Raw genomic sequence first — 27,907 nt, 5'->3', positions numbered from 1 at the left:
CCACACTTTGAGAAGCACTGGCTTAGAACACAGAGGCAAACTTCAAAACTGGTTCTTTATTCTTAGTGGGGGCAGCTCTGAGGGATTCCTGCCCGGTTCATACTACTAGCTTTTCTTTACCTAAATCATGTATAAAGAGTCTTTCCACTGCAGTCAGGTAACCAAGGAATGTAAATACCTGTAAAACAAAATGACTCATAACAATGGTCCTCAAGGCCACTGACTGCAAACTCCAGATCACCAAAGCCCAGACTGAAGAATATATAGATGATAGAACTTCGAAGCCCCAAAACTCATGTTACTGTCAGAAGAATTCCAATGGTTGGAGTGAAATGAACAAGCAAAACATATACGCTAATTCAAGCTCATCCACGAGCACCTTCGGTGATGGCTTTAATTCCTGCCTTTAAGCAACTGCCCAAATTTGTGGCACCCCCTCTCTGAAAAAATGAGGGACGCTACCTCTTTGCTAAGTGTTTGGACCTCACGTAAGGCACACTTGTCAGACTCTGGGCTGATTTCTGTGGTTGCTTTTATTTTGTTGTTGCTAAATTTTAGATAGTTGGTTTTTCCATTGTGGGGTTTCCTTGGTTTTTGTCAACTACTCTGAACACTTTGAAAAGTGATATATAACTATGGCAATCAATAAAATCCAGCACTGAACCTTTCAATATATTCTGAGGATGCTGGTCAGACATTCCTATATTCTTACAAATTTTGTTCCATTTTAACTTCTGCACTACCAAGAAGCCCTTGGAAATAAAATGTATTGTTTCTGTTGTTTTGGAGTTATAAAGTATGTGGAGACTTTAACCTTTTTTATAATCAGACTTTATTTCTCCACAACCAGAGCCTGGCTTCTCACACTGCCCCCATTGCGACCGTTCTGGTTTCAGCCTGTAGGTTGATTAGAGAATTGCTGTGTTGAACCAGTTCAGTAATGGAGACACGACCCCTCCGGCGAATAAAGTCAGCTACAGCAGTCATCTCCTCTGGAGTGATGTAGATGAATTTGCCTCGGTCATCGATTACACCTAAAGACAAGGCAAACTGGAATGAAACTCTGAGTCTGAAGATAATTAACTTAATCATCTAATCAGGACTCCCTAATGGTCTGTCCCAATGGTTTAAGGTGGATTACAACTTAGAAATTCTAGGACTGAAACCTTTAATTGATTAATTGGTGCTATTAAGGTCCTAAAATGTGATTTTAAAAGTCCCACCAATTAATTGGTAGGCCTCTTACCCTTGGCAGTTTTGCCTGCATTGCTCTTCTTAACATGTTTAGAGTAGCCCTGCTGGACCAGACCAAAGGTTCATCAACATGCAACGTAGCCGTTCCACAGTCTATATAAATTCATGGTTAACTTAGCTCATTGCTCTTTGGCCCTGTTAGATGCTGGCAGGCTGCATCACTCATCAAGTCACCTGGAAACGTAAGCTTTGTGCTCTTAGGTTTTAGATGAATAAAGCTCTTTTATGACAACCCTGGACTAGATTGGTTTCATCCTCAGGTCCCAAAGAACCTCCAGCCCGCAGCCAGAGCTAGGACCAGAACACCTGCTGACAGAACTAACATCTGGGAATGTGTCTAATCCCCTTTAGAGCCAGCTAAGCTAGTGGCTATTGCCACATCTTGTGGCAGCAAATTCCATAAGTTCATTATGGTCAAGGAATGTTCCTGGCTGGCTGTGGCACTGCAAGTCAGGCGGCTTGCATGAGAGTAAGGGAATATAAAATCCCCTTTCCTCGCCCCACCATGGAATGCAGTGTTTGCCAGTTTGGCATAGCTGCAATGGTGGGGGGGGGGGAGAGGAAGAGAATAAGATTGAGCTCTCAGTCAGTCTTTTGCATAAAAAAACAAGAATCTTGTTATTCTTTATGGAGCCACAAGACTCTTGGTGGTTCATGGTCAAGCAAAGCTCATGTGTAGATGGTCAGCCTCCCTCCTCGCACCTTCTCTTCTTCCCTTCCAGGTTTTGGGCTGATTTAGTGTCTTCACTGCTTCATACTTCACTCCTCTCTTAATCCCTATGCAGGGTCTATGCAACTTTTGTCAACGACGACTAACACACTGGAGTCTGCTCACACGCATTCTTTACATTTCAATGTGTTCGTCTAAATCCATTTGCAATTATTTTTACCCAAACAGCTGAAATCTCAGCAACAAAATGCTGTATACAACGAGACCCGCAGCTGAATAAAAATTGAATATAAAAATCAACAATGTTCAGAACAGCAGCTACTACAGTAAAGACATCTGTTTCAATCTAAATAAGACAATCAGTCCCAAAATGTATTTTCTGTTACCTGTTAGCGTTCCATCTGCCATCAGGTCTTGTACTCTACTAATTGCATCCTGTTGAGGCAAAACAAACCAGTAGTGTTTGTGTATCAGATTTCCCATTTCCAGAAGCACTGGTATGCTTTCAGATAACATACCACAGAATTTCTATACAGGCCTGGCAACTGTCCATTTGGAGAACACTCAGAAAGTATAAAGTTAGGCAAGGTTCTGGACAATACATGCTGCTTAATGTGTCTGGGATCCCCTTGTTTGAAATAAGAACCTCAAAGATCTGAGTCTGGGTGTTGGCCAAGTAAATGATCTCAGTCTGTATGCATTTTTACTTCAGGGCCACTGTGACTGGCAGACCATGCAAAACTCACAGATATAGATACCAGGAACTCAAAAGAAAAGACCAAAGACCACTTTAAAAAGGATGACAAGGGGAACACATGATGCGACTTTACAAAATGATGACAAACTGATGCGGGGGAGGGGGGAGAGAATACATACTTGAGTCCTTATCCCCAGATGGGAAGCCAGGTCTTCCAAAAGAACCACTTTGGTGCTCTGTTGGAAAAACAAAAAATTAAAACTGGCTAGTCAAAAAAAAAGATTTTGCAATTTTATTTTGATAGTGCACTGGAATGCATTGATGTGTACACTTCTATTAACTGGACACATTTATAAAATTTTCAGCAAACATTACTTTCACTCCAATAATCAAGACTCTTACCATATGTGGCGGTACTGTGAAAAAATCCAAGTTTTAAAGAACAATAAGCACCGTTAAAGAATTTTTCACTTACACTTTAACTCTAGCGCCAATGCTTTGTCCCCTTTACTAAAATTAATGTACATATAAGACTACATACCCTCTTGCTATATATACACATCAGCTAGAGCAACGCATACAAGACAAAAAAGATAATAAATGCTTTCTAAGATGGTGAAATGACTTGATAAAGTCTGAGAATTGATTAAGTTGGTTTAAACTGACAGCTTATCAATAAGGTGACAAACATCAAATAATCTCTAAAATCTGGAAGCCAGTTGTTGATCATCATATATGTCTAATTGGGCCTGGTTATATGATTGATATATGAATCTGATATGATTAACAATTATCCAAGTTTTCTCTCTAGAATGCAGTCACAACATCTCACCCTCAGCTGATGAGCCAGAAATCACAGCTTTATAATTTGATCATACATGGTCTGGAGTTAGAAGAGTAAATAGTGAGATGATACCGAATTATTTAGGACAGCGAAAGCCCAAGCAAACAGCAAAGAGCTCCGAAAGAATCCTTCAAAACTGAGTTAATGGGCAACAAAACTGCAAGTGAGACTTAAGGCAAGTATAAAGTGATGCAAATTAGGCAAAAAAAATCTGAATTTCCCATATAAACTGGTGTTGGCTAATCAGGAGGAGAGCAAGGGGCTGTGGTGGACAAGGCAATGAAACTATTGACACAGTGTGGGGCAAAATCTAGGAACTATTAGGGAAAGGATGGAAAATTTAAAAAACTAACTGTATTTTAATGCTCTCATCCAGATCTATGGTGGGGCTGCCTTTTAAATACTTTGCACTGTTCTGATAGCCCCCATCTCAAAACAGGGATCACAGAGCTAAAAAACGGCAACCACAATGATCTTACTAGGAAGTTTTAGGCAAGTCATTCTCTCTCAGCCTTAGAGCGGCATTTGCAATAGGAGGATAATAACACTGGGCTGTTGTGAATGTTAGAAAGATCACACACAGGATGCAATTCAAATTCACGCTATAAAAATGCCGAATATTATGCTTCATACATCTCAGAGCCTGAACGCCCAGGAGCATGTGGGTGCAGGCAACTGTGCAAGAAGAAGACACTGGCTTGTTTTTAAAAGCTCTCTCCTTACTAGTGCACATGCTCAGGGCAGCCAGGCACTGAAAATACACTTTGGGATCAAACCCCGACTTAAACTAGGCGTCCTGGATTTTGCAAAGGTTACAACAGACAACTTAGCTTTCGGGTCAGGAATCAGGGATGCCCTGACACTCAGGGTCACTTGGAAGGTGTAGCGATCAACAAAGACCTCAACTCCACTTCTGTGGAGCAATCCTTTATCTAGAGCCCACATCACAAATAGTTTTATTTAAAAGTTGAGTTGTCTGCCTTTACTTTTTCTCCATTGCCACAGTGCAACTCTGGATCCTTAAAAAAATGGTCAAAATCTTCATGTAGTACAAGAGCACCCATGCAGGACTGGGCCATCTAGATCAATGGTCTGTTTTCAACAGTGGCTAGTTTGATTTTTCCAGCATACTCACAAGCAGACATGAAGGCAATAACTTTTCCCTGCTTCTAGCCTTACAGGATGCTGCCCCCAAACAAGGAGGTTTCATTTAGCAATTGTGGCTAACAGCTGTGAAGGACCCCATCCCTTGTAGCTGTCTAACTCCTTTTTAAAGCTTTCTAAGCTAGTAGCCAAAAGTACTTCCTCTGGCAGTGAATTTCAGAAGCTAGTTGTACAATTTACTTCGGTTCCTGTAATGATTACCATTATATTTTCTTTGTGAGGCATGATTAGCCATCCTGAGCCCCTGGCACAAAGCAGGCTAAAAAATACATATAGATATATTTCTGTTGCCCAACTCTTAGATCAGGATGGAAATCATCAACATTTAAAAAGAAAACAAAACAGGGACATCATGCCACTGTCATCTCACTGGATAATTACCAGTCCCACAAATCACCTAGTTATGAAGTCAGATGCAGCCAAGCTAGAGAGCTGAGTATTATGGACTGCACTTACTGAACTACAACCAGTCCATGAAAACCAGTTCTCAGAGCTTGGAACTGCCAGGGTTCTCCACATCTTCTTTTCAACAACACAGCACTACCTACCCATCCGCATCTGGCTCCAAATTTAGGATTGTTACACACCTCCCCACCACCTCTAACGCCATCCAGGTTTTGCCTATTGCACTGGTGGAATCCCCCTGGTACAAGGGGATTGCATGCTGGTGTGATATCCCCCCCCACCGCATATTGTTGCACCCTACTGTTGCAAAGCTCTCCCGTAGCTCTCCTGTCTAGATGGTAGAATTGCTGTTATGTGATACAGCCAAATATGTCAGTTTTCAAGACGTCTGAATGTGTTCGTCCCAAGGCTCTCTCAAACGCATACAGTGAAATACTGTAGGTACTTGTGAAATAATGATGTGTATACACAACCATCTTTAAAATGGAACTAGACAAATTCATGGAGAATTCGTCTTATCAACAGTGAGCAGCCATGATGGCTTTAAGGAACGCCCAGAATCAGTGGCAACACATCATGGAATACTAGCTGATGAGGAACAGCGGCAAAGGAAGACTGGTGAGCTTCGTAGAGGCATCTGGTTGGCCATGGTGAAAAGCAGAATTGTTCATAACCACTCTCAATAACACATGTAACATACACAGAGGAGAAAACTCTTTTGTGTGTAGGGGTCCCATGTAGTGGCCAATGGTACAACTCCATGGTTTAGCAGGGAAGGGAGAATGCAGGGAACAGAGCCAAACAAATTTTATTGTGGGGATAACGTAACAATAATGGGGAGAAGGAATGAAAATAATGCAGTACAATGTCTCTTAGCTGGGAATGGATGGCTAGATCCTACGCATAAAAATAGTTTCTCAAAAACAGGAAAAAACATCACAAGCACTAAGCATGTTTTCAGTTTGAGTCCACACAAGACAAAGAAAAACATAGCATAGAATTTGTGGTCTATAATGAGGCTGCACCAAAGATCAAGATTACCAATCTGTACCTGCTGTGTTGGGAGCTATGCATTGTAGGAACTGTGGGGAAAAGTTGCCAAGCCTGGGTGAATTACCGGCTTGAAGTCAGGATAGAAACGCAGAGAGGGCATTGAAGCTAGCACCCCCCCCCCAAACTGGATAGTAGCCTGGATTCCCTGGAGGGAGGAAAGAAGCAAGGCAAGGCAGCTGGAGTTGTTTTTCTAGAAAGACGGGGGCTTGGCAAGGCAGACCACAAAGGTTCACTGTCACAAGATGTGGCGACAGCCCTGACTTAGTTAGCTTTCAACGGGGACTGAAGGCTTATCAATACTTATTAGTCAAGATGGGTTTTATGAAGCCGCCAGGTTCAGAGGAAGAATGCTCTGAATACCTACTGCTGGGACCCATCACTTGAGAAGGGCCTGATCTCCAAGCCCTACTTTGGCCTCCCAGAAACAAATGGTCAGCCTGGTTGGGAAGCAGGATTCAACAGGCCTCTGCTGTTGTAGCGGAATTAAGAACCAAGTTTCAGAGTTATAATTTCAAAGTTAGATCAACAGTTCTTACAATGTCAGAGTGCTAACCCAAAGAACTAGCCAGCTAGGTCAGCGGGTTCTCATAGTGAGGGTCCGGGATCCAATTTTTGCTGGGTTGTGAAACTGACAGGGCAGATTAGGTTCTGTGCATCAAACTGCTATGGGGGGGAGCACAGCTGCCCAATCACCATACAGCCATACCTCTTGGCATTTATAAATCAGGCAACAGCCTCTAGGGCCTCTAAAAAAGTCTGGAAACCAATGAGCTAGGGCAAGCTAGGAATTCAGCAGGCCAGTGGTTACCAGGGACCCAGGCTTTTGTCAGACAAATTGCCCACTGTCTGGAAAGCTTCTCTGAATGGTAGACTCCCTTTGGCCTTTCCAGAACCTGAGGGGTGAGGCTAAGCTGTGAGTGTGCCAAGGGACTCCCCCTCCCTTTGCGCAGTGTGTGGGGAGAACAAAGGGAATGTCTTGGTGCGCTCAGATTTTGCTTTTCTTTTCACTCTCTTTAGAAACTCTATGGATTAGCAAAGATACAGCAAAAGTTAAGGTCTTCTGCTTTCAGTTGGGCTGCGTAGGAGGGATGGTGACAAGCACGAGACGAGGCAATCAAAAGTTTTCAGGTTTAAAAATATGAAGGGTGAGAACATGGAAAGGAAGCAGAAGCAGCAGCGTTAAGGTTTTGTGACCTTTATATGTTGTCAACTGTGCTTTGAGAAGGTGGAGAGAGAGAGGGGGGGAAAAAAGAGCTGCACAGGCTGAAAACAAAAAATACAGGTTCGTTCTACAAAGACACAGAGCTAAGTAAGAGTAGAACAGAACCTTAGGAGGAAGTGAGGAGCTCACAGCCCCATGTGCAGATACAGTGGTGGGGCTTTGCAGGGAGGACTGGGAAAGGAAGACCGGGGGAGTGGTTAAGAAGCACATCTCCTGCCTGCTCTCCTCTGCAAATGCCTCCCCCCCACCCCAGATTCTAGATTACCATAAATAGGCAAAAACGATTTATGTTTCAGACCTTTAAAAAGCATCTTAAATAAAGCAATGCTTGATTGAATCCCTACACACAGTAGTCCAAAGCAGAGATATACAGAAGGTACATTTGGATCTACTGACCAATCTCTAGATAACCTGCAGCAGATCAATACAGGTTTCTGTATTCCAATTATTTAGAACAGAAACAATAAAAAACCCCACTTTGACATTAATCACAGTTCTGCTGCTGCACAGAAATGAGGGCGGGTAAAATGCAGGGGGTCTTCTGCACCATAAACAGCAGAAGTTTATGTTGTTTACGCCTTGGGCAACTAGGCTATGGAGCAGTGTACGTATAACCCCTGCTAATTGGGTAAGAGGCACTTTTTCACGTGGGTGCTCCTTTTTTAGCAGGGGGAGAGTAACTGGCCCATCTCACCCCAGCAGTGTCTGTTCTGGTGGTTGTCTGCTGGTATTCTTTTGCATCTTTTTAGATTGTGAGCCCTTTTGGGACAGGGAGCCATTTAGTGATTTGATTTTTCTCTGTAAACTGCTTTGTGAACTTTTAGTTGAAAAGCGGTATATAAATACTGTTCATAATAATTAATAATAATAATAAGCTTATATAGGACATACCTCTTTGGACTTCAGCAAGATGGCTTGACCATTAGGCAACAGATCTATATTACCAAATAATTATATTTTTAAAAAAATCATACTGGGGAAGGAAGACGGAGCATACCAAGAGTGACATACCTTAATGTAGTCAAGAAGTTCCGTTAGGAAGCTGCGGGACTGTGCACGGCAAGAAAAAAACAATTATTAATTTAAAAGACTAAGAAATACAAAAAACATCAATCAACACAACTGATTAGGAAATCGTGCTGTTCTCAAGTTGTATCAGCAACCTGAATTTACTCAGTTCTTGGTGGGCCATAATTGGGGTCTCCAGGGGATTATGTTATGTAGTTTTTTCCGCATTCCCTTCTCAGAATATGAAGCTCTTGGTTTAACTGAAAAACTGTTAAACAGACCACGGCAACAGTCCCACACACGTTTACCTGGGGGTAAGTCTCACAGAAAGAGCCTTAGTTTAGATTAGCCATGTACAGGATTGATGGAAGGAACTTCTTCACTTCTTATCTTTTGGCACATTTGTTCTTGTGAGCCCAAGAGCAAAATTCAGCCTGTAACACTGACAGGCTGCAAGAATCAACATTTAAAAAAAAAAAAGATTCAGTTTACATTATGCCTTTTGTGCAGCAGCAGTAGCCAAGGAATTCACTAAGGCAGGGGTGTCCAAAGTTTTTGGCAGGAGGGCCACATCATCTCTCTGACACCGTGTTGGGGGCCGAATTAATTTACATTTCAAATTTGAATAAATTTACATAAATGAATATATTAAAGATGAACTTATATGAATGAATGAAGGTCTTGCAGTAGTTCAAGGCCTATAAAAGGCCTTGTACAAAGCAAGGCTGGCCTTTCCTTTCCTGCTGCTACTGCATCACAGACATGAAACAACAAGCAATGGAGGGAGCCCTCATCCCACAGCTCACTCGAGAGGCCAAACAGTTGCCCTCACGCTGAGAGCAGTTGCATCGGGCCAGTGTGGGCTCCAACAAATCTCTGGAGGGCCAGAGGCTCATTGGAGGCTAGGGGCTCCCTGAGGGCCACATAGAGAGGCCTTGAAGGCCGCAAGTGGCCCCCGGGCCGGGGTTTGGGCACCCCTGCACTAAGACGACATGGCTGTTGAATTCTCAACGTTCAGGCGGAATGCTTTTTTAGTCTAAACTGGATCTAATTAACCCATTTCTGCCCGGCCCACAAGTGTACACATTTGATCCCTGTTGCGTATATGCATGGACTTTGGATATTGATCTGGGTCCATCTATAGGCTCCAAATCTTAAACTGTAGTTAAAGGATGTCACAGCCACACCCCCCTATGGTCTCAAATCACTCTGCCCCCATATTCTTGGCTTCGACTCCTGGCAACCACACCACAAGCTCCCTCAGGCCAGTCCAGCATATCCTACCTCTTCTTCGGTCATGGCTTCATCCAACCCTTCCTCCTCCACCACGAAGCTCTCTTTCAGCTTGAGATACTCTTCAAGCTCCCGCTGTTCTTCCTCTTCTTTTGCCTTCTTCTTTTCTTCTTCCTGGGGAGAAGGGAAAACTGCATTAGGTATTTCTGTCCCACCACTTGGCTCTGCCCTAGGACAGTTTACAAAAAGTCAGATATAAAACAATAAAAAGTCATCATTATAAAAACTAAAATCAACAGGCTCCCAACAAGGAAGTTAAAACAAACCCAAAAACGTACTTCCCTGCCCCGCACCAAATGGAAAAGACAGGTAGACAGTCAGTTTGTTACTCCACAGGCCACACACTTCAATTTCAGTTGGCAAAATCCTTGCTTACCTGAGCGTGAAGAAGCACTCAAATTCACCAGAAGAAAATTGAAAACAGCACCAGAAAACTCCTCTCCGACTTGCAGTTTTCATTTTTCAAGGTGCCTCTGAAGCAACTGTTAACTTTTCTTAGCACTGCTAACCAACAGGAACCACAGCTTTCTGCAAATGCTAGCACAGGCTTATACAGAAGGGGAGACCAAAGCCTTATAAAGCTAACGGTTTTGGCAATTTGCCTATAGCCATATCCAGTATGCTGCACGGAACAGCAAGATCCTGCCCCCCCCAAGCCAACACTTCCTTTTCTCAGTTATCAGATTTGATCACAATCTTGAGTAAGATCACAAGTTAATTTCTGAAACCCACAAAAGATGAAGTCTCTATTCTTATTGTGAGGTTTGTGTGACTTACTGGGCACAATTAACTTATGAAGTTCACTGTTGCAAGGCATCACCGATAAGTAGCAAAGACAGATTTAAACATTTTTTTAGACGCTACAGTGAGCAGCACCTATGCATGGCTACCCAGAAGTTAAGTAACGCTGAGTTCAGCGGAGCTTACTCCTAGGTAAGTGTATACAGGATTGCAGTCAATGTATATTACCCATGATAACCAAGGAAGAAACAACAAAAGATGACTTTCATGCACTACACTGACAAAACTCAAATAGTGGTTGAGTGGTGAACAATATATAAGTGGGGAAACTTAGGTTCACTCGGCTTTGAAGTCCACCATCTCCCAGTCTAACCTCCTTGCTATGAAGATACAAGGAGGGGTGTAGCATAATAACTACAAAGGGGGGAGAACCACACGCACTACTCTCAGGTTCTTGAAGGATGCTTGGGAAACAAATGCAAAAAAAGATGAAATAATTAACATGCATTGCTTATAGGATTAGAGCAGTAGATCTCAAAATTTTAGCACCGGGACCCACTTTTTAGAATGACAACCTGTCGGGACCCACCAGAAGTGATGTCATGGCCAGAAGTGACATCATCAAGCAGGAAAACTTTTAACACCTTCCAAACAACAAAATCAAATAAAATCAATTAGGTTAAGAATTAATTAATTCAAAGTTTACAATAAGTATAAGTGTAAACATTTATTTAAAATAAAGAACCCTCCTAATCCTCCCATGCAGTTGCTGTTCTCCTTAAAAAAAAAAAGTTCCCCAAACATCCCAAAGGCAGCAATCCCATCCACACTTACCCAGGAGTAAGTCCCCTTGACTATCATTGTTACAAGCATATACACAGTAGACTGTTAAATGTACAGATCTGTAACATTTCCCAAAATGCAGTCACATACCATGGTAGCATCAAGTCTAATATATTAAAAATAAAATGCACTTTAAAACGCAGGTGAACTGGCTTGCGATTCACCTCCTGGGTCCCGACCCAGAGTTTGATAAATTATTTATTTATACAGGTATTTATATACCGCCTTTCTTTGGTAGTCAGATTTCTCCTCAGACTTTTCTTTAGTCATCAGATTTCTCCTCAGACTTTAACCCAAGGCGGTTTACACAGGCAGGCTGTTCTAAAGCCCTGTAGGGATTTTTACAATTGACTAGTTCTAGTCTTTCGTAGAACTCCTCGTTCCAGCTGGATTCCTTCCTGGTCTGGCCTCTCTCTGGCCCTTCGCCTCCCACGCTCCACTTGACGCTGGACTGATGTTGACTAATGTGGACTAATGTCCACAAATGCTGGACTAGAGGCACTGGGCTAGGCTAGGGCTACAGGAGATGGACCACCACGTTCTGTCTTATGACAGAACATACTGTAACTTTTATGGTAATTCAATGCCATTGGATATATTCATTTCCTTGCCTTACACATCGTTTATTCATTTCTACCATAGCTTTTGTTTCAGAGTACTCTAGGCAGCTTACAATAGTTAAGTTAAAAATGATAGCACAACCCAAATACAGTGTCAAAACTAGAATGACATCCCAAGCCTGATAAACTACACAGATTAAAAGAGCAGATGAGGTCTTGATTAAGAACAGAAATCTGAAAAAGTCCAAGTCAATCAAAACAAAAGGTCTCTTCTCACTGGCCATTTAAAGGAGGCTGTGAGGAGGCCAGGTGTACCCCTGCTGGGAGGTCATCCCAGATCGGAAAAGGTCCTCTCCCAGGTACATCCAAACAGTGGTTGGAACTGAAGGAGGAGTTCAGAAGTGAAATTCAACATGCCATTCAGTACATTTCTTTTCCAAAAAATATAAACATTAAGCACATTTAGTTCAAGCAAAATGTTAAGGATCCTTCAAGATCACTCACGTTCCAAAAAGAATGGAAATGATAAAATTAAAAACTCTCTTAACTGCCACACCATGTGAGCAGGAAGGATTCCCATGCAGCCTCACACAGAGCCCAGTCCTATGCAGGTCTACCCAGCAGTCCTACTACAGTCAATGGGGCTTACTCCCAGATAAGTGTGGATATGATTGCTGCTATATTTTCTACTGCAGTTCAGACCACATATTTGGACAAGACAAGCAAGCATGCATTTACTGTATGCTGTAAAGCAACTATAGCCAGGGGAAGTTGGAAGAAAAAAGTATCTTTATAGCAATGCTTATTTTCAGCTGCACAGTACAATTTTTAACAAAAACTTCATCTACAGTGGTTGTAAACTGCAAATTTCTAATTCCGACACCCGACCTCCTGCAAAGCTTACCTTCAGCTGCAGAGCCAAAACTTCTGCATTTTTAATCAAAAGTTAAATCTGGAAAGTTACAATTCAGGCACAGTCAGAACTTCTGACATGTAGACTAGCTCTGCTTGTAAATGCCAAAAATGAGGTTAATTCAGTGTGAAGATGGCCAACCCCCTGCAAACGTTTGCAAGTAATGAGGGATTTGTTCACCTCATTCTTTCTTTTGCTAATTTGTGTGCAGCAATACACAACAGGCACTGCTTGCGATGCTCTTCCATCTCCCTCACCACACCAAGATTATTTGTACACAGTCCTTCACTAACAAGGCATTGATTCTGACCCACTGGAAAATGTGTATGAAGAGCAGAGGCTCCATTTACAGAATACACATTTTTTTAAAGAACAATTTGCTTACATATTCAAATTAGTGACATGGAATGCCCATGTGAAGGAATGGACATTAACAGTTTAGAAATCAAATGTTTTGATTTGAATCCAGCAGAGAATGCTGGTCACGACTGCAAAACACCACTGAAATTTATGTTTTGACCATGACTATCTTGTCCCATTAATTTCACTGGACTTAACTTTCTTTGGATAAGTCATTTAAAGATCCCACAAGTGGCTTCGAAAAAAGATTAAGTAAATCTAATTTAGAGTAACCTCTTTTACTTAACAAAAGCTTTGCAAGACGTTGGGTAGCAGAATCATTTAGAATTTACTAGCATTTAACTTAACATGTATTGATTGCGTTTTAAAGACTGAGCTTGTTCATGTCCATGTTTCCGATTCATATAGAATTGGCAAGGTCAGTGTTCAGAAGAGGCAAATTTTAATCTTGATGGGAGATATTGACCTTCTTCTTTCTTCTTGGACTCTGCTCAAATCTGACATGAACAAGCTCAAGGTCTTCCAAATGCAATTCTTGAGACAGATCCTGGGTGTCTCTCTTTGTGATTGCCATGGTTACAAGACAATTTGGATAAGGTGAGATCATTAACCATCAGTCAAAGAACAAATCCAAAAATGCAGACTGCAGAATGTGTTCATTCATCTGCAGAATGAACACCAGTCAGTTGCCACACAAGTTTCTCCGGTGAGAGCAACGTCCCTACTGGAGGGTTGAACGGGCAGCACTGAAGAAAATGTGGTTCAAACACATTAAGGAAGATCTAGGGACCAGCGATTGACCATCAATGAGGCGAGAAATATCACCAACAATTGCAAAGAGTGGAAACACGTCATGAATGACACCTGGATCCCAGCAGCACCTACAGTAGCATATTGGTTGGGAGGACAACCTGCTCCCCAAATGCCAACTAAGGACTGAAGAAGAGGAACAAAATGCATTATGCTGAATCAAACACTGATCTACACTGAGCCAGCTCAAGAGAGATTTCACCCTTAAAGGTTAGGAAAAGATGTCTGATGGCAAGAACTGTTTGGTCGTGGGGCAGTCTGCCTGAAACATCCTGACACTGTAATTGTGCAGGTGGTTGAATAGCAGGTGGTTGAACTCCATGATTGGCAGGTGAATGGCAGGTAGTTGGACTCCATGATTCTTCTAAGGCACTTCTAGCTCTATGCAACACTACAGAATATCTTCACTGCTTCAGTAACTTACAGTGTTCATGCTTTTTAGAATATGAGCGAATTTCCTAAAGCCTTAACTGTTCTCTTAAACCAGGTCTTAAGGTCTCCACACTCCAAACCCTAACCCTTAAGGTATGCAACTTGTCCCTCAAAACAGCCACAGTACCAGAAGATTGGAGGATAGCAAATGTCACGCCTATTTTTAAAAAGGGAAAGAGGGGGGACCCGGGAAACTATAGGCCGGTCAGCCTAACATCCATACCGGGTAAGATGGTGGAATGCCTCATCAAAGATAGGATCTCAAAACACATAGACGAACAGGCCTTGCTGAGGGAGAGTCAGCATGGCTTCTGTAAGGGTAAGTCTTGCCTCACGAACCTTATAGAATTCTTTGAAAAGGTCAACAGGCATGTGGATGCGGGAGAACCCGTGGACATTATATATCTGGACTTTCAGAAGGCATTTGACACGGTCCCTCACCAAAGGCTACTGAAAAAACTCCACAGTCAGGGAATTAGAGGACAGGTCCTCTCATGGATTGAGAACTGGTTGGAGGCCAGGAAGCAGAGAGTGGGTGTCAATGGGCAATTTTCACAATGGAGAGAGGTGAAAAGCGGTGTGCCCCAAGGATCTGTCCTGGGACCGGTGCTTTTCAACCTCTTCATAAATGACCTGGAGACAGGGTTGAGCAGTGAAGTGGCTAAGTTTGCAGACGACACCAAACTTTTCCGAGTGGTAAAGACCAGAAGTGATTGTGAGGAGCTCCAGAAGGATCTCTCCAGACTGGCAGAATGGGCAGCAAAATGGCAGATGCGCTTCAATGTCAGTAAGTGTAAAGTCATGCACATTGGGGCAAAAAATCAAAACTTTAGATATAGGCTGATGGGTTCTGAGCTGTCTGTGACAGATCAGGAGAGAGATCTTGGGGTGGTGGTGGACAGGTCGATGAAAGTGTCGACCCAATGTGCGGCGGCAGTGAAGAAGGCCAATTCTATGCTTGGGATCATTAGGAAGGGTATTGAGAACAAAACGGTTAGTATTATAATGCCATTGTACAAATCGATGGTAAGGCCACACCTGGAGTATTGTGTCCAGTTCTGGTCGCCGCATCTCAAAAAAGACATAGTGGAAATGGAAAAGGTGCAAAAGAGAGCGACTAAGCTGATTACGGGGCTGGGGCACCTTCCTTATGAGGAAAGGCTACGGTGTTTGGGCCTCTTCAGCCTAGAAAAGAGACGCTTGAGGGGGGACATGATTGAGACATACAAAATTATGCAGGGGATGGACAGAGTGGATAGGGAGATGCTCTTTACACTCTCACATAATACCAGAACCAGGGGACATCCACTAAAATTGAGTGTTGGGCGGGTTAGGACAGACAAAAGAAAATATTTCTTTACTCAGCGCGTGGTCAGTCTGTGGAACTCCTTGCCACAGGATGTGGTGCTGGCGTCTAGCCTAGACGCCTTTAAAAGGGGATTGGACGAGTTTCTGGAGGAAAAATCCATTATGGGGTACAAGCCATGATGTGTATGCGCAACCTCCTGATTTTAGGAATGGGTTAAGTCAGAATGCCAGATGCAGGGGAGGGCACTAGGATGCAGGTCTCTTGTTGTCTGGTGTGCTCCCTGGGGCATTTGGTGGGCCGCTGTGAGATGCAGGAAGCTGGACTAGATGGGCCTATGGCCTGATCCAGTGGGGCTGTTCTTATGTTCTTATGTTTGGCCAGAGGGCCGCATCAAATATCTGGCGTGGTATGGAGGTCCGGAAAAAAAATTTAAATATAAAATTTAAATAAATAAATTAGAGATGGAACTTAGATGAGTGACTAAATGAATGAATGGGCTCGTTCATTCAACCTCTCTGGCCCTCAGAACACCCTCCAGACGCAATCAGAGCACAGTTCTGGTCATGTTCAGTTTAGTGGGCCAGAGGATTTCAGGGGATAAGAGGTTGGCAGTGGGCCAGAAAGAGGTTTGCTGTGGGCCGCATCTGGCCCCCGGGCCGGGGTTTGGAGACCCCTGTCTTAAATCAAAGACCACAATAAAATACTGCATTATCAACTTACGTACAACTGAATTTACTGGCAACCGAGAAAATTTGAAATGTGAAGAAACAGACTTGCAGAGGAAGGCAGATGTTTTGACAGCAAAGAAGCAGAGCTGCTTGCAAGAAGATACAGCTCTGCAACGCGAGACGCTCTCGCTAAGGTGTCTGCGGTAAACCATTTCCTCCACTGAAAAAAACATTCCACAGGCCAAAGGGAAATTCCCAGGGCTGTGCAATGCGGCAGTAAAGGGCGGTCGCGGGTGGGAGCATCTGGAAGGCCTACTGGTAGCAAGGTATTTAAAACTATTTTAAAAGCCACATACACTGTGTGAATGTGCGCATGCTTGCAGAGATGGTCAAATTCTGTGCCTCCTACTGCTAATATTCTGAGCAAGAAAATGCATGGTTGATGCTCGGAATAATACAAGCTCGGACTTGTTGATAAGTACAGAACGTTTATCAGCTCACCAAGAACAAAACACAAAAAGAAAATAATATAGGTTCTAGCCAGAGGTAAAAGCGCTCACAGTTAAAATCTATGGGTATACTGGAAACAGAAAACAGAAAATTACTAGCCTGCCCAAGCTAAAGTAACAAGTGGGGACCTTTTTAAAAAGGAATAGACCGGAGGCAACAGTTGCACACTCTCTGTCGAAAAACAGGTACTTGCCTACCACCCTTAAAGACTTACTATGGGTTTGCAACCACTAACATTTCGTTAAAAAAAAGGAAGTTTTATTATCAGGACTTAGAACAGTCTTCTCTCTCTCCATACTGGATAATCCAGAAAGAAAAGAAACAATACAGAAACAGGCAATGGTGGGATGAGTGTGCAACTCACAAGCAACAGTCCCTCTTTGAAAGTGCTTTCACATCTCTCACGGTCTGCCTCCTGCCGAACACAGAGCCCTGTGTTGACGACTAGCAATAAATCTTGATATTGAGTAAACTCAGCCACATGAAACCTATATCATTTAAACAATAATAAAGCCTTAGGGAAAAAAAATACTATCAGCTCAAGCTTCTTCAGTTAATCAGTTCATGACAGATCAGAGGTTTCCGATTCATTTTGATCTTCCTGGACTCCAGAGAACTGAAAGTTTGCATGGATTGAAAGAAGCTTATCTACTATTTCACATGTTCACTTTTATCTCTGTTTGGTGTGCATATTTCAAAACATGGGCCCATTTCTCTCACATGCTGCAGAACATTAATGAACCTTAAGCAGGGAGACGTTCTGAGACTTGAACATGCCCACACTATACAAAAATGGTTGTTGTCTAATACTAGGAAGCATTCTAAAAAATAAAATAGTTCCTCAGAGTTCTCTTCCTCCTTGACATTTCCCCATATTTCCAATTTTCCCGTTGTTCAAAGCACTTTCAGCTTTGAAAAGAAGGCTGGTACCGATATCCTCCCATTGCAGAAAGGGCTGGAGGCCGAGAGAGAACAGCTTGCTTAAGGTCACCTTTAGTGAGCTGATGGCCGAGATGAAGCTGAGGAGTTCCCCCTCTAAACCACAGGGTCACATTTTTAGCTGCTTTGCAACACCAATGTGATGAACAATGCAGCATGCACTTCCCTCGATGCAGCGCAAGGCTCAACTAACCACATATTTCTATTCTAGGTAATGCTATAAGGAAAGTTGTCCACGATGAAACTTGAAATCTTTTGCTTTGTAAGCAGCACAGCACAGAAGACCAAGTTGTGGGCAGGAAGGACGAGACTTAAAGCTTGCTAGGTGGGTCTTGGGCAAGCCATTCTCTCTAAGCTCCCACATCTGCAACATGACAATCCTAATTGCCGGTTCGTACAGACCAAGTATTATGACAATTATTACATAGCTTCCTTAGGAAATTGTTCCATTTGATGGATTGTCTGTCCTGTTGCAAACATAACATTTCTTCAAAGCAACAAAAACAAAATTATGTTATAATTTATAGTTTGCCTTTTCTCTGGCAAGTTCCTAGCGGCATGTCTGGGTTTTCCAAGTGCTCTCCTGTTCAAGCCCAAACTTGGTTAGCATGGTGGCTATGTCAGGGGCCTCAGACTAGGGCCTGCTTCCCACCCCACCCTCCATGTGATATTTTAAAATTACAGAAGAACAGAAGAGCAAAGGTGTGCTGAAATGTTGTTGATTAGGCCCAACACATTTGCAGCCAATGCTCTCTCTCAATGGCACTAGCAAAGCAGCCTCCTGTCATTTTTTAGACAAAATGTTCCAGCGGAGCCCTGAGGTTCCCTCTCTCTGCACTGGTGCCCCCCCTTCCTACACCACCTCAAATGCCAATCTTCAAACCCCCAATCAACACCCACCTGCCGCTCCTCCTCCAGGCGTTGGCGCTCATCTTCCTTGCGCCTCTCCTCTTCCCGCTTCTGCTCCAGCTTCTTTCGTTCTTCACGCTCTGCTTCGTCAGCCTTTCAAAATAGGGGAGAGGAAGAAAGAGGACCACGTGTCATTCTTCTGTAGTTTCCATATTAAACCTTCAACTTATACAAAAGATCAACTGTTATGCGTCAAAGAAAAGTCAATTCTGCGCAGAGCGGCCTGCAAAAACACATCCAGATAATCTATTTATATAAGCAGCAATTCGAAGTTTCCATTCTAGAGCTCAAAATAAAAAGGATGCTTGGAAGAATACAACTTTATCACGCAATATTCCAAGAAGCCTGGGAAGTAATATTAATCCACCCTAGGCAGATTGTTCAAGAGAGGATCAAAGATTCATGCTGATGTGCATATTTCCTGAGAAGGACCCAGGAATCTCCAGTGAGCCTCAGAAAACCCTGCCAGTCAAGAACATGCAATTCTGGATAAGCCTGTGTCTAGATCCAGTTCATTTCCTGGGTTTAGCTCATGAATTAGCCTCATTTGGCAGTCCCAACAGAGCAATTTACATACATAAATATGGATGGAGGGAGGGGACTTTTCTCAGACAGGTGATTTGGAAGGATGGGGGCAAATTTACTGACAGTTAGGCCACCTTCCCCCTTAATGTTCCTCAAAGCAAAATTACATGAGCACATAGCAACATTTCAACATGCATTTGGGGTGAGTATGTGTGTTCTCCCACAGCTGATGAATGAAGATCTGTTTCTTCCCCCCCCCCCAAATGTCCCTTGGAATTCTGCTGTGCAAGGACACTTGTTCAGAGGATTATTTTGGCACTCAGCCCTATGAATGCGCATCATTTAATTCATTCCTCTTCAACTAGCAAGATATGACTTCACTGTCATTTTGCTGTTTAATGGTTTTAAGAGAGAAAGAAAAAAAGGCGGACAAGAAAATGGCCATCTGTGTTAAAACAACCAACAACCAAGAGCACCTCCCATGTTGCAGCTTGGAATCAAGGCTGATTCTCCCAAAGATGAAAAGTCTGAAAATGGCAGCTGTAATGAATCCCCAAATTTGAGGGGTTTTTTTGGTCAGAAAATCAGATTTTTTTTTTTAAACCAGCAAAATCTACACCACCAAGCCCACATGTAGAGACTGCAGAGCTCAGCAATCTCTGAACCCTGAGCTGCAAGAGAACTGCAAAGTGCTGTGAGAATCATGCATTAAATAATCAAAGGCTCCCTGAGATCCAAAGTGCCCACCCACAGAGGAGTCTGCCTGCTGCTTCTGTCACTGCTCTAGGACTGTCTCCTTCTAACCAGCCTATGCAAGATGCATTTGTAATTGTGTTCTCTGCTTCTGGGAGAGCCACAGGCAACGCAGAAGACCATATGAAGTTATGACTCGCTTATTCCATTGCTCCTGACACAGAGACACAATACAACTGCCCACCTATCGCTACCTGCCTGCCTACTGCTGCGCTGCAAGCTCAGTGATTAGCACAAAACACAGGGGCAGGATGTTTGGAGGGTGGGCCACTGTTGCCCAACACACTCCCTAGTCAACCTTTCCCACCATACCTCCAGTTTTATGTGCTTCAGCTTTCAGAAGTTTTAAGAAACACGGAGCTCGCTGGAACTTGCTCTCTCTTTATTGACTCTTGCATCTTCCCTTTATTCTTTCTAAGCTGCAGGAAAGACTTACCTCTCGCTGAGCTTTCCTGGCTTGCTTCTCCTCTAGCTTCCTCTGCTTCTTTGCTCCAACCTTCCCCGAAAACTGGACCTCAGCAGCTGCAACTTCATCATTCTCCTCTGTATTGCCATTAAAAGATTGGCAAAAAAAAGCAAACAAGAGGACCAGGATCAAAGAGAGTACTGCACTGTGAAAGCGCTGCAGTTCCGTGGTTTGCATGCCAAAGGTCTCAGGCTCCATTCCTGGCAGCATCTCCAGGCATGCCTGGATAATACAGCTGCCAAAAGCTCCACAGAGCTGCTACTGGTAGTGGTCAGCATAGGTAACAGTGGGCTAGATGGGCAGCAGCATGCTCTGTACTTAATTGGCCAACTCTCTTCTGGCTTTCAGAAAACCTGTTGCGCCTTTTTCCATTCAAAAGGGTTTTGGGCTGCTGAAGCTCAACCTGGGCTGCTAACGTGAGCTCTCCTGACTGGGTTTACTTTCATTTTGTAGGAGAATTATTCATTGTGCGCTGAATTTTGTGTTTCTATTGCAAGAGGTTGTGAGAGCCCTTTACAATAATTAATGGGTGATCAAGCTTGCAAAATAAATAAAACATAAAATACCCGGGTTCGGATGCATTACAGGCCAGAAGATGAGCAAGTTGTGTTCACACCGACACCCACCTTGTCAGAAAACGAAGCTTTTAAATTTTGCTTCTGAGCACCCAGCAGTACCCAGAGCAGAGGCTTTATGAGTTCTCTCAGAACTCCTCTACAACAAGTTCTGTTTGCTGCTGATTCCCTCTATCTCTTTGCGTGGGAGACCTGGGTTGGGAAGGAGGGAGCTGCCAGGGAAGGCTGACAGGTGGAGATGAGCCCTGTAACAAGCCAAGCCTGGGATGGGCCCAGCTCATCATGGAGTTTCCTGATCTGGCAGGACCTAAGAACAGCCCTGCTGGATCAGGTCAAAGGCCCATTTAGTCCAGCTTTCTGTATCTCACAGTGACCCAGCGGTTGCCTCGGGGAGCACACAGACAATAAGGTATCTGTAGGGAGAATTTTTTTCTGTCCCAGTCTCTGAAATTCACTCTTTTGGTATCTGTAATCTGGGCCACTGTTGATGACTGTTGGTAGGTTTGCGTCATGCCTCCTCCTGAACATTACTGGGCGTTCTTATTCCAGTTCAGAGATATCTGCAGCTACACAGCACATGGTCAAAGGGGACCCCAGGCCCACATGTGGCTTACCTGAGAAGAGGGTATAAGTCCTATGAAGAGCATTGCTGGGTGTTGGTGGCAGTAGGAATACCTGCCCTCCCAACTAGAAGGGCCCTAATTTACGTGAATTAGAAGGTCACACTAATTTATGCGTGACCCCCGACTCCCAGGGGGTCTGAGTGCGACAGACTTTCCCTCCATTAGTATCATCAAGTGACCCTAACTGAAAAACTTGGCTGCCACTTATATAAAGAGTTCCTGCCTTCATGGGATAACAGTCAACATTTGATTCCAATCAAACAACAGGAAGTCAACGCTGGCATGCTACTGACCATTCTCCCAGGCCTAATGTAGCCTTATCTCTTTCACCCAAAGCATATTTCTCCCCGAACTAGAAGACTCAATGCAAACAGCACCAGGCCTCTGAGATTACTTCAAGGGGCTTGGTAATTTGACAGAAATTATGAGCAGCTCAGCCTGGAAACATCAAAAGCATTTTTCAGATTTCATTCTTTTTGAAATGCCTTCTTCACACTTCAAAGAGATACACCCAAAGTTGAAAAGTTCAGAGCTGTCAGTTTCCCATCTGCACACCGTTAAACGCAATCATGAATTCAGCCAGCGCACAGTTGAGACAGAACAAAGGCAAAGGCTGACAAGAAAATCAGAAGGAAGTTTCAGAGTGGGGGGGAAAAAAGCACACGCCCAAGATAAAGGAAGGCACCCTAGGGTTGCATTGAAGTGGTTGCAAAAGTCGCACAGATGGAGAAATGGTGCATAGTAAGAGACCAGAGCTCAGGAAGGTCTCAAATGCAATGAGAGCTGCAGGAGCCAAACACACTGAGGCATCACTGCTTGCCATGCCAAGATCCCAGGGTCAGGCCCTGCTCAATTAAAGGATCTCAGGTAGAAGGGCTGAAAAAATGTCTCCTTTCGAGACCTCAGCTGGTTTCAACAGAAGTAGGCAGCAAAGGACAATAGCCTGATTCAGGGTAAGAGAGCTTCAGAATGAGTAAGAACGCAAAATTTACCATCTAAGCTCTTCTTACAGAAACCAGAAAATGCACAGCGAGGATATTCAGACATCTACAATTTCAGTTGTCACCCTGGTCACCAAGTGCGGGCTGCTGTCCACTGGCAAGGATGGTTAAGCGAGCTTTGACTGTATTCAGAAGGATGCCTTTGTCAAGTGCAACTAAGTCCCAAGCTTTCCTCTCTTGCCTCAGGACAGGAGAGGGCAATGGCGGAGTCTTTTATGGAGAGGACCACAGTAATGGCTTTGCAAGAAAAGTCAGCCCACAATTGTGGGATGCAGAGAATTTCTATAGGTCAGATTTATCCCATATCCATTCTAGATGAACTACAGCAGAGGCTTCGGAGTAACCTTCCAAAGTTTCAAGATAAATTTCAAGGTACAACTCAGGTGCCAGAGTAGGCAGCTGAAGGCCAGAGGCAGTTAACCGAGTCTTGTCAGGCAGATGTTGAGGTCCCAGAGGAAGCAGTTGGGGCAGGGGGAGGGAGTCTGTGCAGCTACCCAGAGACGTTACTCAGACTGAAGAAGCAAGGCTGAAGCATCAGTTCCATAGGACCACACACGCTGCTATGGAGCACGTGTTTGGCTAGGCTGATGACTGTGTGGGTGGCACTATAGCACAGCCCAAATTAGGCCAATGATTCTCCCTGGACCATGCCACTGGGCAAAGAGTGAGATATCTTGGCTGGGGGAGCTACAACCTCTTGCCAAGCAATAAATCCATCCCATCCTACTGCAAGAGAGCAGGCCACTGATCATCTTCAAAAGCTACATGGGGTTGATTGTCCTGTGGATTGGAGAACATCACCTTCAGAGGACTGCTCCAATCAGCTGCATCCATGAAGCCTTTTGGTTGTATCAACAAAAACTGGATAGGACTGAGAGCAAAGAACTTATCTCTCCATGACACTGTGCCAGTATAGGATTGTGGACCAAGATGACTACACAACCACCAGCCAGGTGTGGCAATATGGTGGTGTGCCAGCCCCTTTGGGGCCAGAATAGGAGAAGTGACAGTGTGGCCCAAATGGCAATGATAGACACACGTGTTGTTTTTTTTTTTTTTTTTTTTAGTGAGAACCCTTTGGCAACAGGAAACTATTTTGTTTAGCTAGGCAAACTGGTGAGCCCATTTTTGTTGAAAAGTGATATATTCATCATCATCATATCCTCTGTGCTGCCTGGCTGCCATGGACACAGCTGCATCAACACAATCCAGTGTTCCTGGTTTATGTGGCTCCCCCACCTCACCCCTTGACCCCCTACACACCCCTCTCAATATGAGTCACTGTCCCCTCTCCCACATGCAAAATGTGGCTTATGTACAGCCTGCTGCACAGCACTAACCAAACCACAAAATGCTATCAGATCTATGTGCAAAGAACCCAGGATGGGATGCAGGGACAGACAGCAGGCAGGCTGAGATATTCGAGCAGATCTCTGGGTGACTTGCAGGAGGGCCACAAGAATTTCAGACACTCAATTGTTTTACAGCAGCAATAGCAAAAGATGTCCTGTCCCTCCAATGCCCACTAAAATTAGGCTGTGAAACCAAGAAGGCTTGAGGAAAAACCACAGGTGGATCTTTGTGTTGAAAGGAGTGCGAGCTGAAGTAAAACAAACATTCCTGGCCTGCACATGCTCAGAGGCACCTTGTTCCTTAATTCTACAAAGTGCACCTCCTCAAGCCACTGTTTAAAAACAAGACGACATCTAGTGATAGACCCAGAGATGCTAATTGAAACGTCAAAGTAGATCTTACAAGCTTGCAGACAGCCCACCTCTGCCTTCATGAATCTGGTGCTGAGCTTCAGCCACTGTTATCAGCCAATTCTTCTGCTTTTATTCTGCGATCTGAGTGCCAGCTCATGCTAAATTTCATATGACCCTTTCCTATGGTTGCGTGCCTTCTGAAAGCAGCTGGCGGCAAAAGGCAGGGTGCGCATTTGACCAAGAAATAACCAGTTACCTTCCACCGCTTCCTCTGCCTGCTGCGAGCGCCTCTGAGCCAGTATCCGGGCTCCCATGTTCCGTCGGCGCCTGGGCATCCCGTCTCCCCGCTCACAGGGTTGCGGCTGCGGTCTGGCTGCCACAGCTGCTGCCACATTCTGCTGGTGCTCCTCATCGGCTGGAGAAAGGGAACGCATTTTAGTGTGTTTCAATCGTGTCCAATTCTTTCAGCAGGAGGCTGATTCCACTTATTTGCTCAAAAACGAAAGATTAACAACGCTGAGCTTTTCCAAAACAATTCAGAAACAAAACACATCCCATTTAACATTAACCTGGTCATTACGCAACTCAAAAACCTTGGCCCCTAAAGCGATTTGGATTTCCTCATCCCATACCCTTTTCTATTCATATTGTATTACACTGAAAACCTGTAGGCAGGACCTCACTTTTTAGTGAGGTCACTTTTTAGCCTAAGTATCACAACAATATTATTTTATGTGGTCTACTGATATTAATGTAGTAGCAAATACTAAGAATGGAGCTAAACACTCGGAGCATTCAGTTTTCACTGACATGGCATCAAGGACACATGGCTTGAGGACACATGGCTCATGGCTTCATCTTGCATGTGTTCAGCTCTGATGGCAGGGCCCATGTTTCTGTGTCACCAGAAGCCAAAGTAAACAGAAAATGAATTTAACCATTTGTGGCTTCCAAAAAGGCTGATGCTTGCTGTCTAGACAAATGATACGTTCTTTGCTGACATCGTCAGTGAATTTCAGTCGCAGGTGTTTGCCCTGGAAGCAACTGCACCTGAAGATCTAATTCTCACTAAGAGCCCAATCCTACTGGACACTTTGCCAGTGCTCCAGCCCCACCACCAGCGCTGCCAATCCAAAGTGAATCACAAAAGTGCCATAGGTACTCCGATGCAGGTGGTGAGCCCCTTGCACTGGCAGAGAGGCTGACACACTGCAGTTGGTGCTGGGCCTCAGTACCAGAAGGATGTGAGCCGGGACGACAGACAGCAGGGAGGCGTACTGGGGCAGTGGGAGCATGGGGGAAGGTGAGGAGGAGGCAGAATTTGCAGAGGGCCAGTGAGTGGATTAGACCCAGGAGGAGGGCAGGGATGGTGGCAGAGGCTGCTGCCAAATCCAATGCTGCTAGACACAGGCCTCCTTGGTTAGTGGGCACAGCTCCAAGGAGTCCCACTGGGTTCTACCCGGGGTAAGAGAACCCTTACCCTGAGGAGACTCCAATGACCACAGGATACAGCAGTGGCCATTTTGGTGCAGTCGTTTCTCATAGCACTGGAGCAGCCCGGTGAGAAATCTGGGTCTGGACTGCATAATTTCAGAGGGCAGGTGAGAGTTCATGGTTTCCCCTTAGAATGCATTTATTAATTTTTGAAATGAATTTTATATCCTCCTCAACAGGAACACAATAAGAGTTACAAAAAAGAGCACACTTAAACCAAAACTAAAAAAGAACTAATACAATAGAAAAGAAAACAGAGAGCTATCAGATTATAGACAAATCTGTAAATGAAAAGGCGTGATGGAGTCAGGCCTTCAACTGACGACAAAAAAATATCAGAGCTTCAACTGCACTTGAAGTTGAGGGGGTGCTCTATAGTGTGGGGTCACCCCCAAGCATGTCCTCCCATGAGCCGATGCGGGCCAAACTTGCAAGGACAGGCAGAACCTCTCTAAAATCCTAGAATGTAAGCAAAATAAGATATTGTATGCTATTGATCTGTCATGTCATTAAATATTTAAAGGTCTCAGGCACTAACTGGAGCTAACTAAGAAGCACTAACTGCCTTCTAAGGTCCCAAACCTATTCAGTTTTCTAATGCTGATGCAGCCACGCCAATGGTGCATGTGCTGTACCCTGCATGGAGGCCTCCTCGAGGTAAAGGAACATTTGTTTCCTTATCCTGTGACTGCATTGCAACTGCATCAGTGCTAGAAAACTGGATAGGATTGGGCTGTAAGGCAGCCAGTAACTCTGAAGAAAAAACAACTGGTAGCAACAGCTAGAAATTCATCTTAGACGAGGTATGGCATATGAATCAACAGAAGCCAAAAATGGTTAGTATCACCTACTTTCACTCCATGACAATCACCTATCGTTAGGTGATAACAAGCCAGCTCCCTACAGTTCTAGAATAGCCATCCTGGCCAGCTAAACAGGGCACTCTCCAAAGGAGACAAAAATGCAAGCAGTTGTGGGTCCCTTAGAAAATAAACACAACGCCTTTATTAGCACCAACTAATAAAAACACAGAGCACCAAGCCAGCCTCCAGGTTTCACAGAACTGCTCTCCAGCTTGATGCCAAATGCAGGACAAGTGGGGAGACAGCCTCATGTGACCTTTCACGCAAAGCTCTTTCTTCTCTGGGAACAACTTAAGAGGCAGGTGCTCACCCAGGGAAGCTTTTCAGCTAGCGGCAAGGCTACATGCAGAAGATCTCACAAGTTTTGAAACGACACACCCCTGTGACTAAGAACATGGGAACTGCTATGCCAGGTGCTGGAGGTGCCTGCAGTGGCTCCAGCCGGTGAGACCAAATGCAAGTTCAGAGTGACGTATGACAAGACAGCTGGGAAAACAAGGAACTAGCTTAGTAGCAGAAATGAATGCTGCACAGAGAATGGGGGGGGAGGCTGGACGTGCCACAGATAAGTCAGATGTTTCCTGTGTAACCTCGTTTTAAGAGAAACATGTTCCCTTTCAGTGCGCAAATACAAAGACAGAGAGACTGTGCGTGGGGATCTCACACTGTCCATTCAGGGTGTAAATGCTCAGCGGCACTCCCTTCTTCCACATCCTCCTAGAGAGCCACCTGGAGCAGAAGCGCATTGGCCCTCTTCCCTGCACATGCGCAGCACTGGCTACAGCCAACTCTGAGAAGCAGCAAAGCAAAAAACACTCTGCACATGTTCAGAGGCCTGAAAGCCCCTCCAGAGAGCAATGCAAAGCAAAAGCGCACTGGTCCCCTCCCCTGGACATGTGCAGCACTGGATACAGCCACCTCTGGGGAGCAGCCAAGCAAAAACGCTCTGCGCATGTTCAGAGGCACTCTCTTCTGAACGCCCCCTCCCCAGAGAGCCACCTGGAGGAGAAGCGCACTGGCCCCCTCCCCTGGACATGTGCAGCTCTGGCTGTAGCCACCTCTGGGGAGCAGCCAAGCAAAAACACTCTGCACTTGCTCAGAGGCACTCTCTTCTTCTGAAAGGCCCCCCAGAGAGCACCTGGAGCAGCCCCACCCCCAGCGCTTCTCCCAACAGGCCCCTCTCGCCCCCTACCGGCGCGCGCCTGCCGCCCTAGGCGGGTGGCGAACAGCAGGACCACCAGCAGCAGCACCGCCGCCACGACGTAGAGAACAGGGTCCATCTTGGGCCACGTGACCC

At 44.5% G+C, this 27,907-nt stretch overlaps 1 protein-coding gene across 1 annotated transcript; it reads right to left on the bottom strand.

Moving 5' to 3' along the window:
• Positions 1-70: 70 nt before the first annotated feature.
• Positions 71-27,907, bottom strand: DDRGK1 (DDRGK domain containing 1). The gene is made up of 9 exons (XM_066632233.1): positions 27,803-27,907; positions 24,510-24,668; positions 20,319-20,425; positions 18,596-18,697; positions 9,602-9,724; positions 8,321-8,359; positions 2,801-2,857; positions 2,311-2,359; positions 71-1,034 (listed from the first exon to the last, which is right to left on the bottom strand). Exons 1-9 carry the CDS (start codon positions 27,888-27,890, stop codon positions 862-864), a joined length of 897 nt encoding a protein of 298 aa, XP_066488330.1. The 5' UTR covers positions 27,891-27,907; the 3' UTR covers positions 71-861.

The sequence above is a fragment of the Tiliqua scincoides genome, chromosome 6 (assembly GCF_035046505.1).
Source record: "Tiliqua scincoides isolate rTilSci1 chromosome 6, rTilSci1.hap2, whole genome shotgun sequence".
In the NCBI taxonomy this organism is placed as follows: Eukaryota; Metazoa; Chordata; class Lepidosauria; order Squamata; family Scincidae; genus Tiliqua; species Tiliqua scincoides.
Note: the sequence above shows the minus strand (reverse complement) of the source record. Positions and strands in the feature narration are given on the sequence as shown.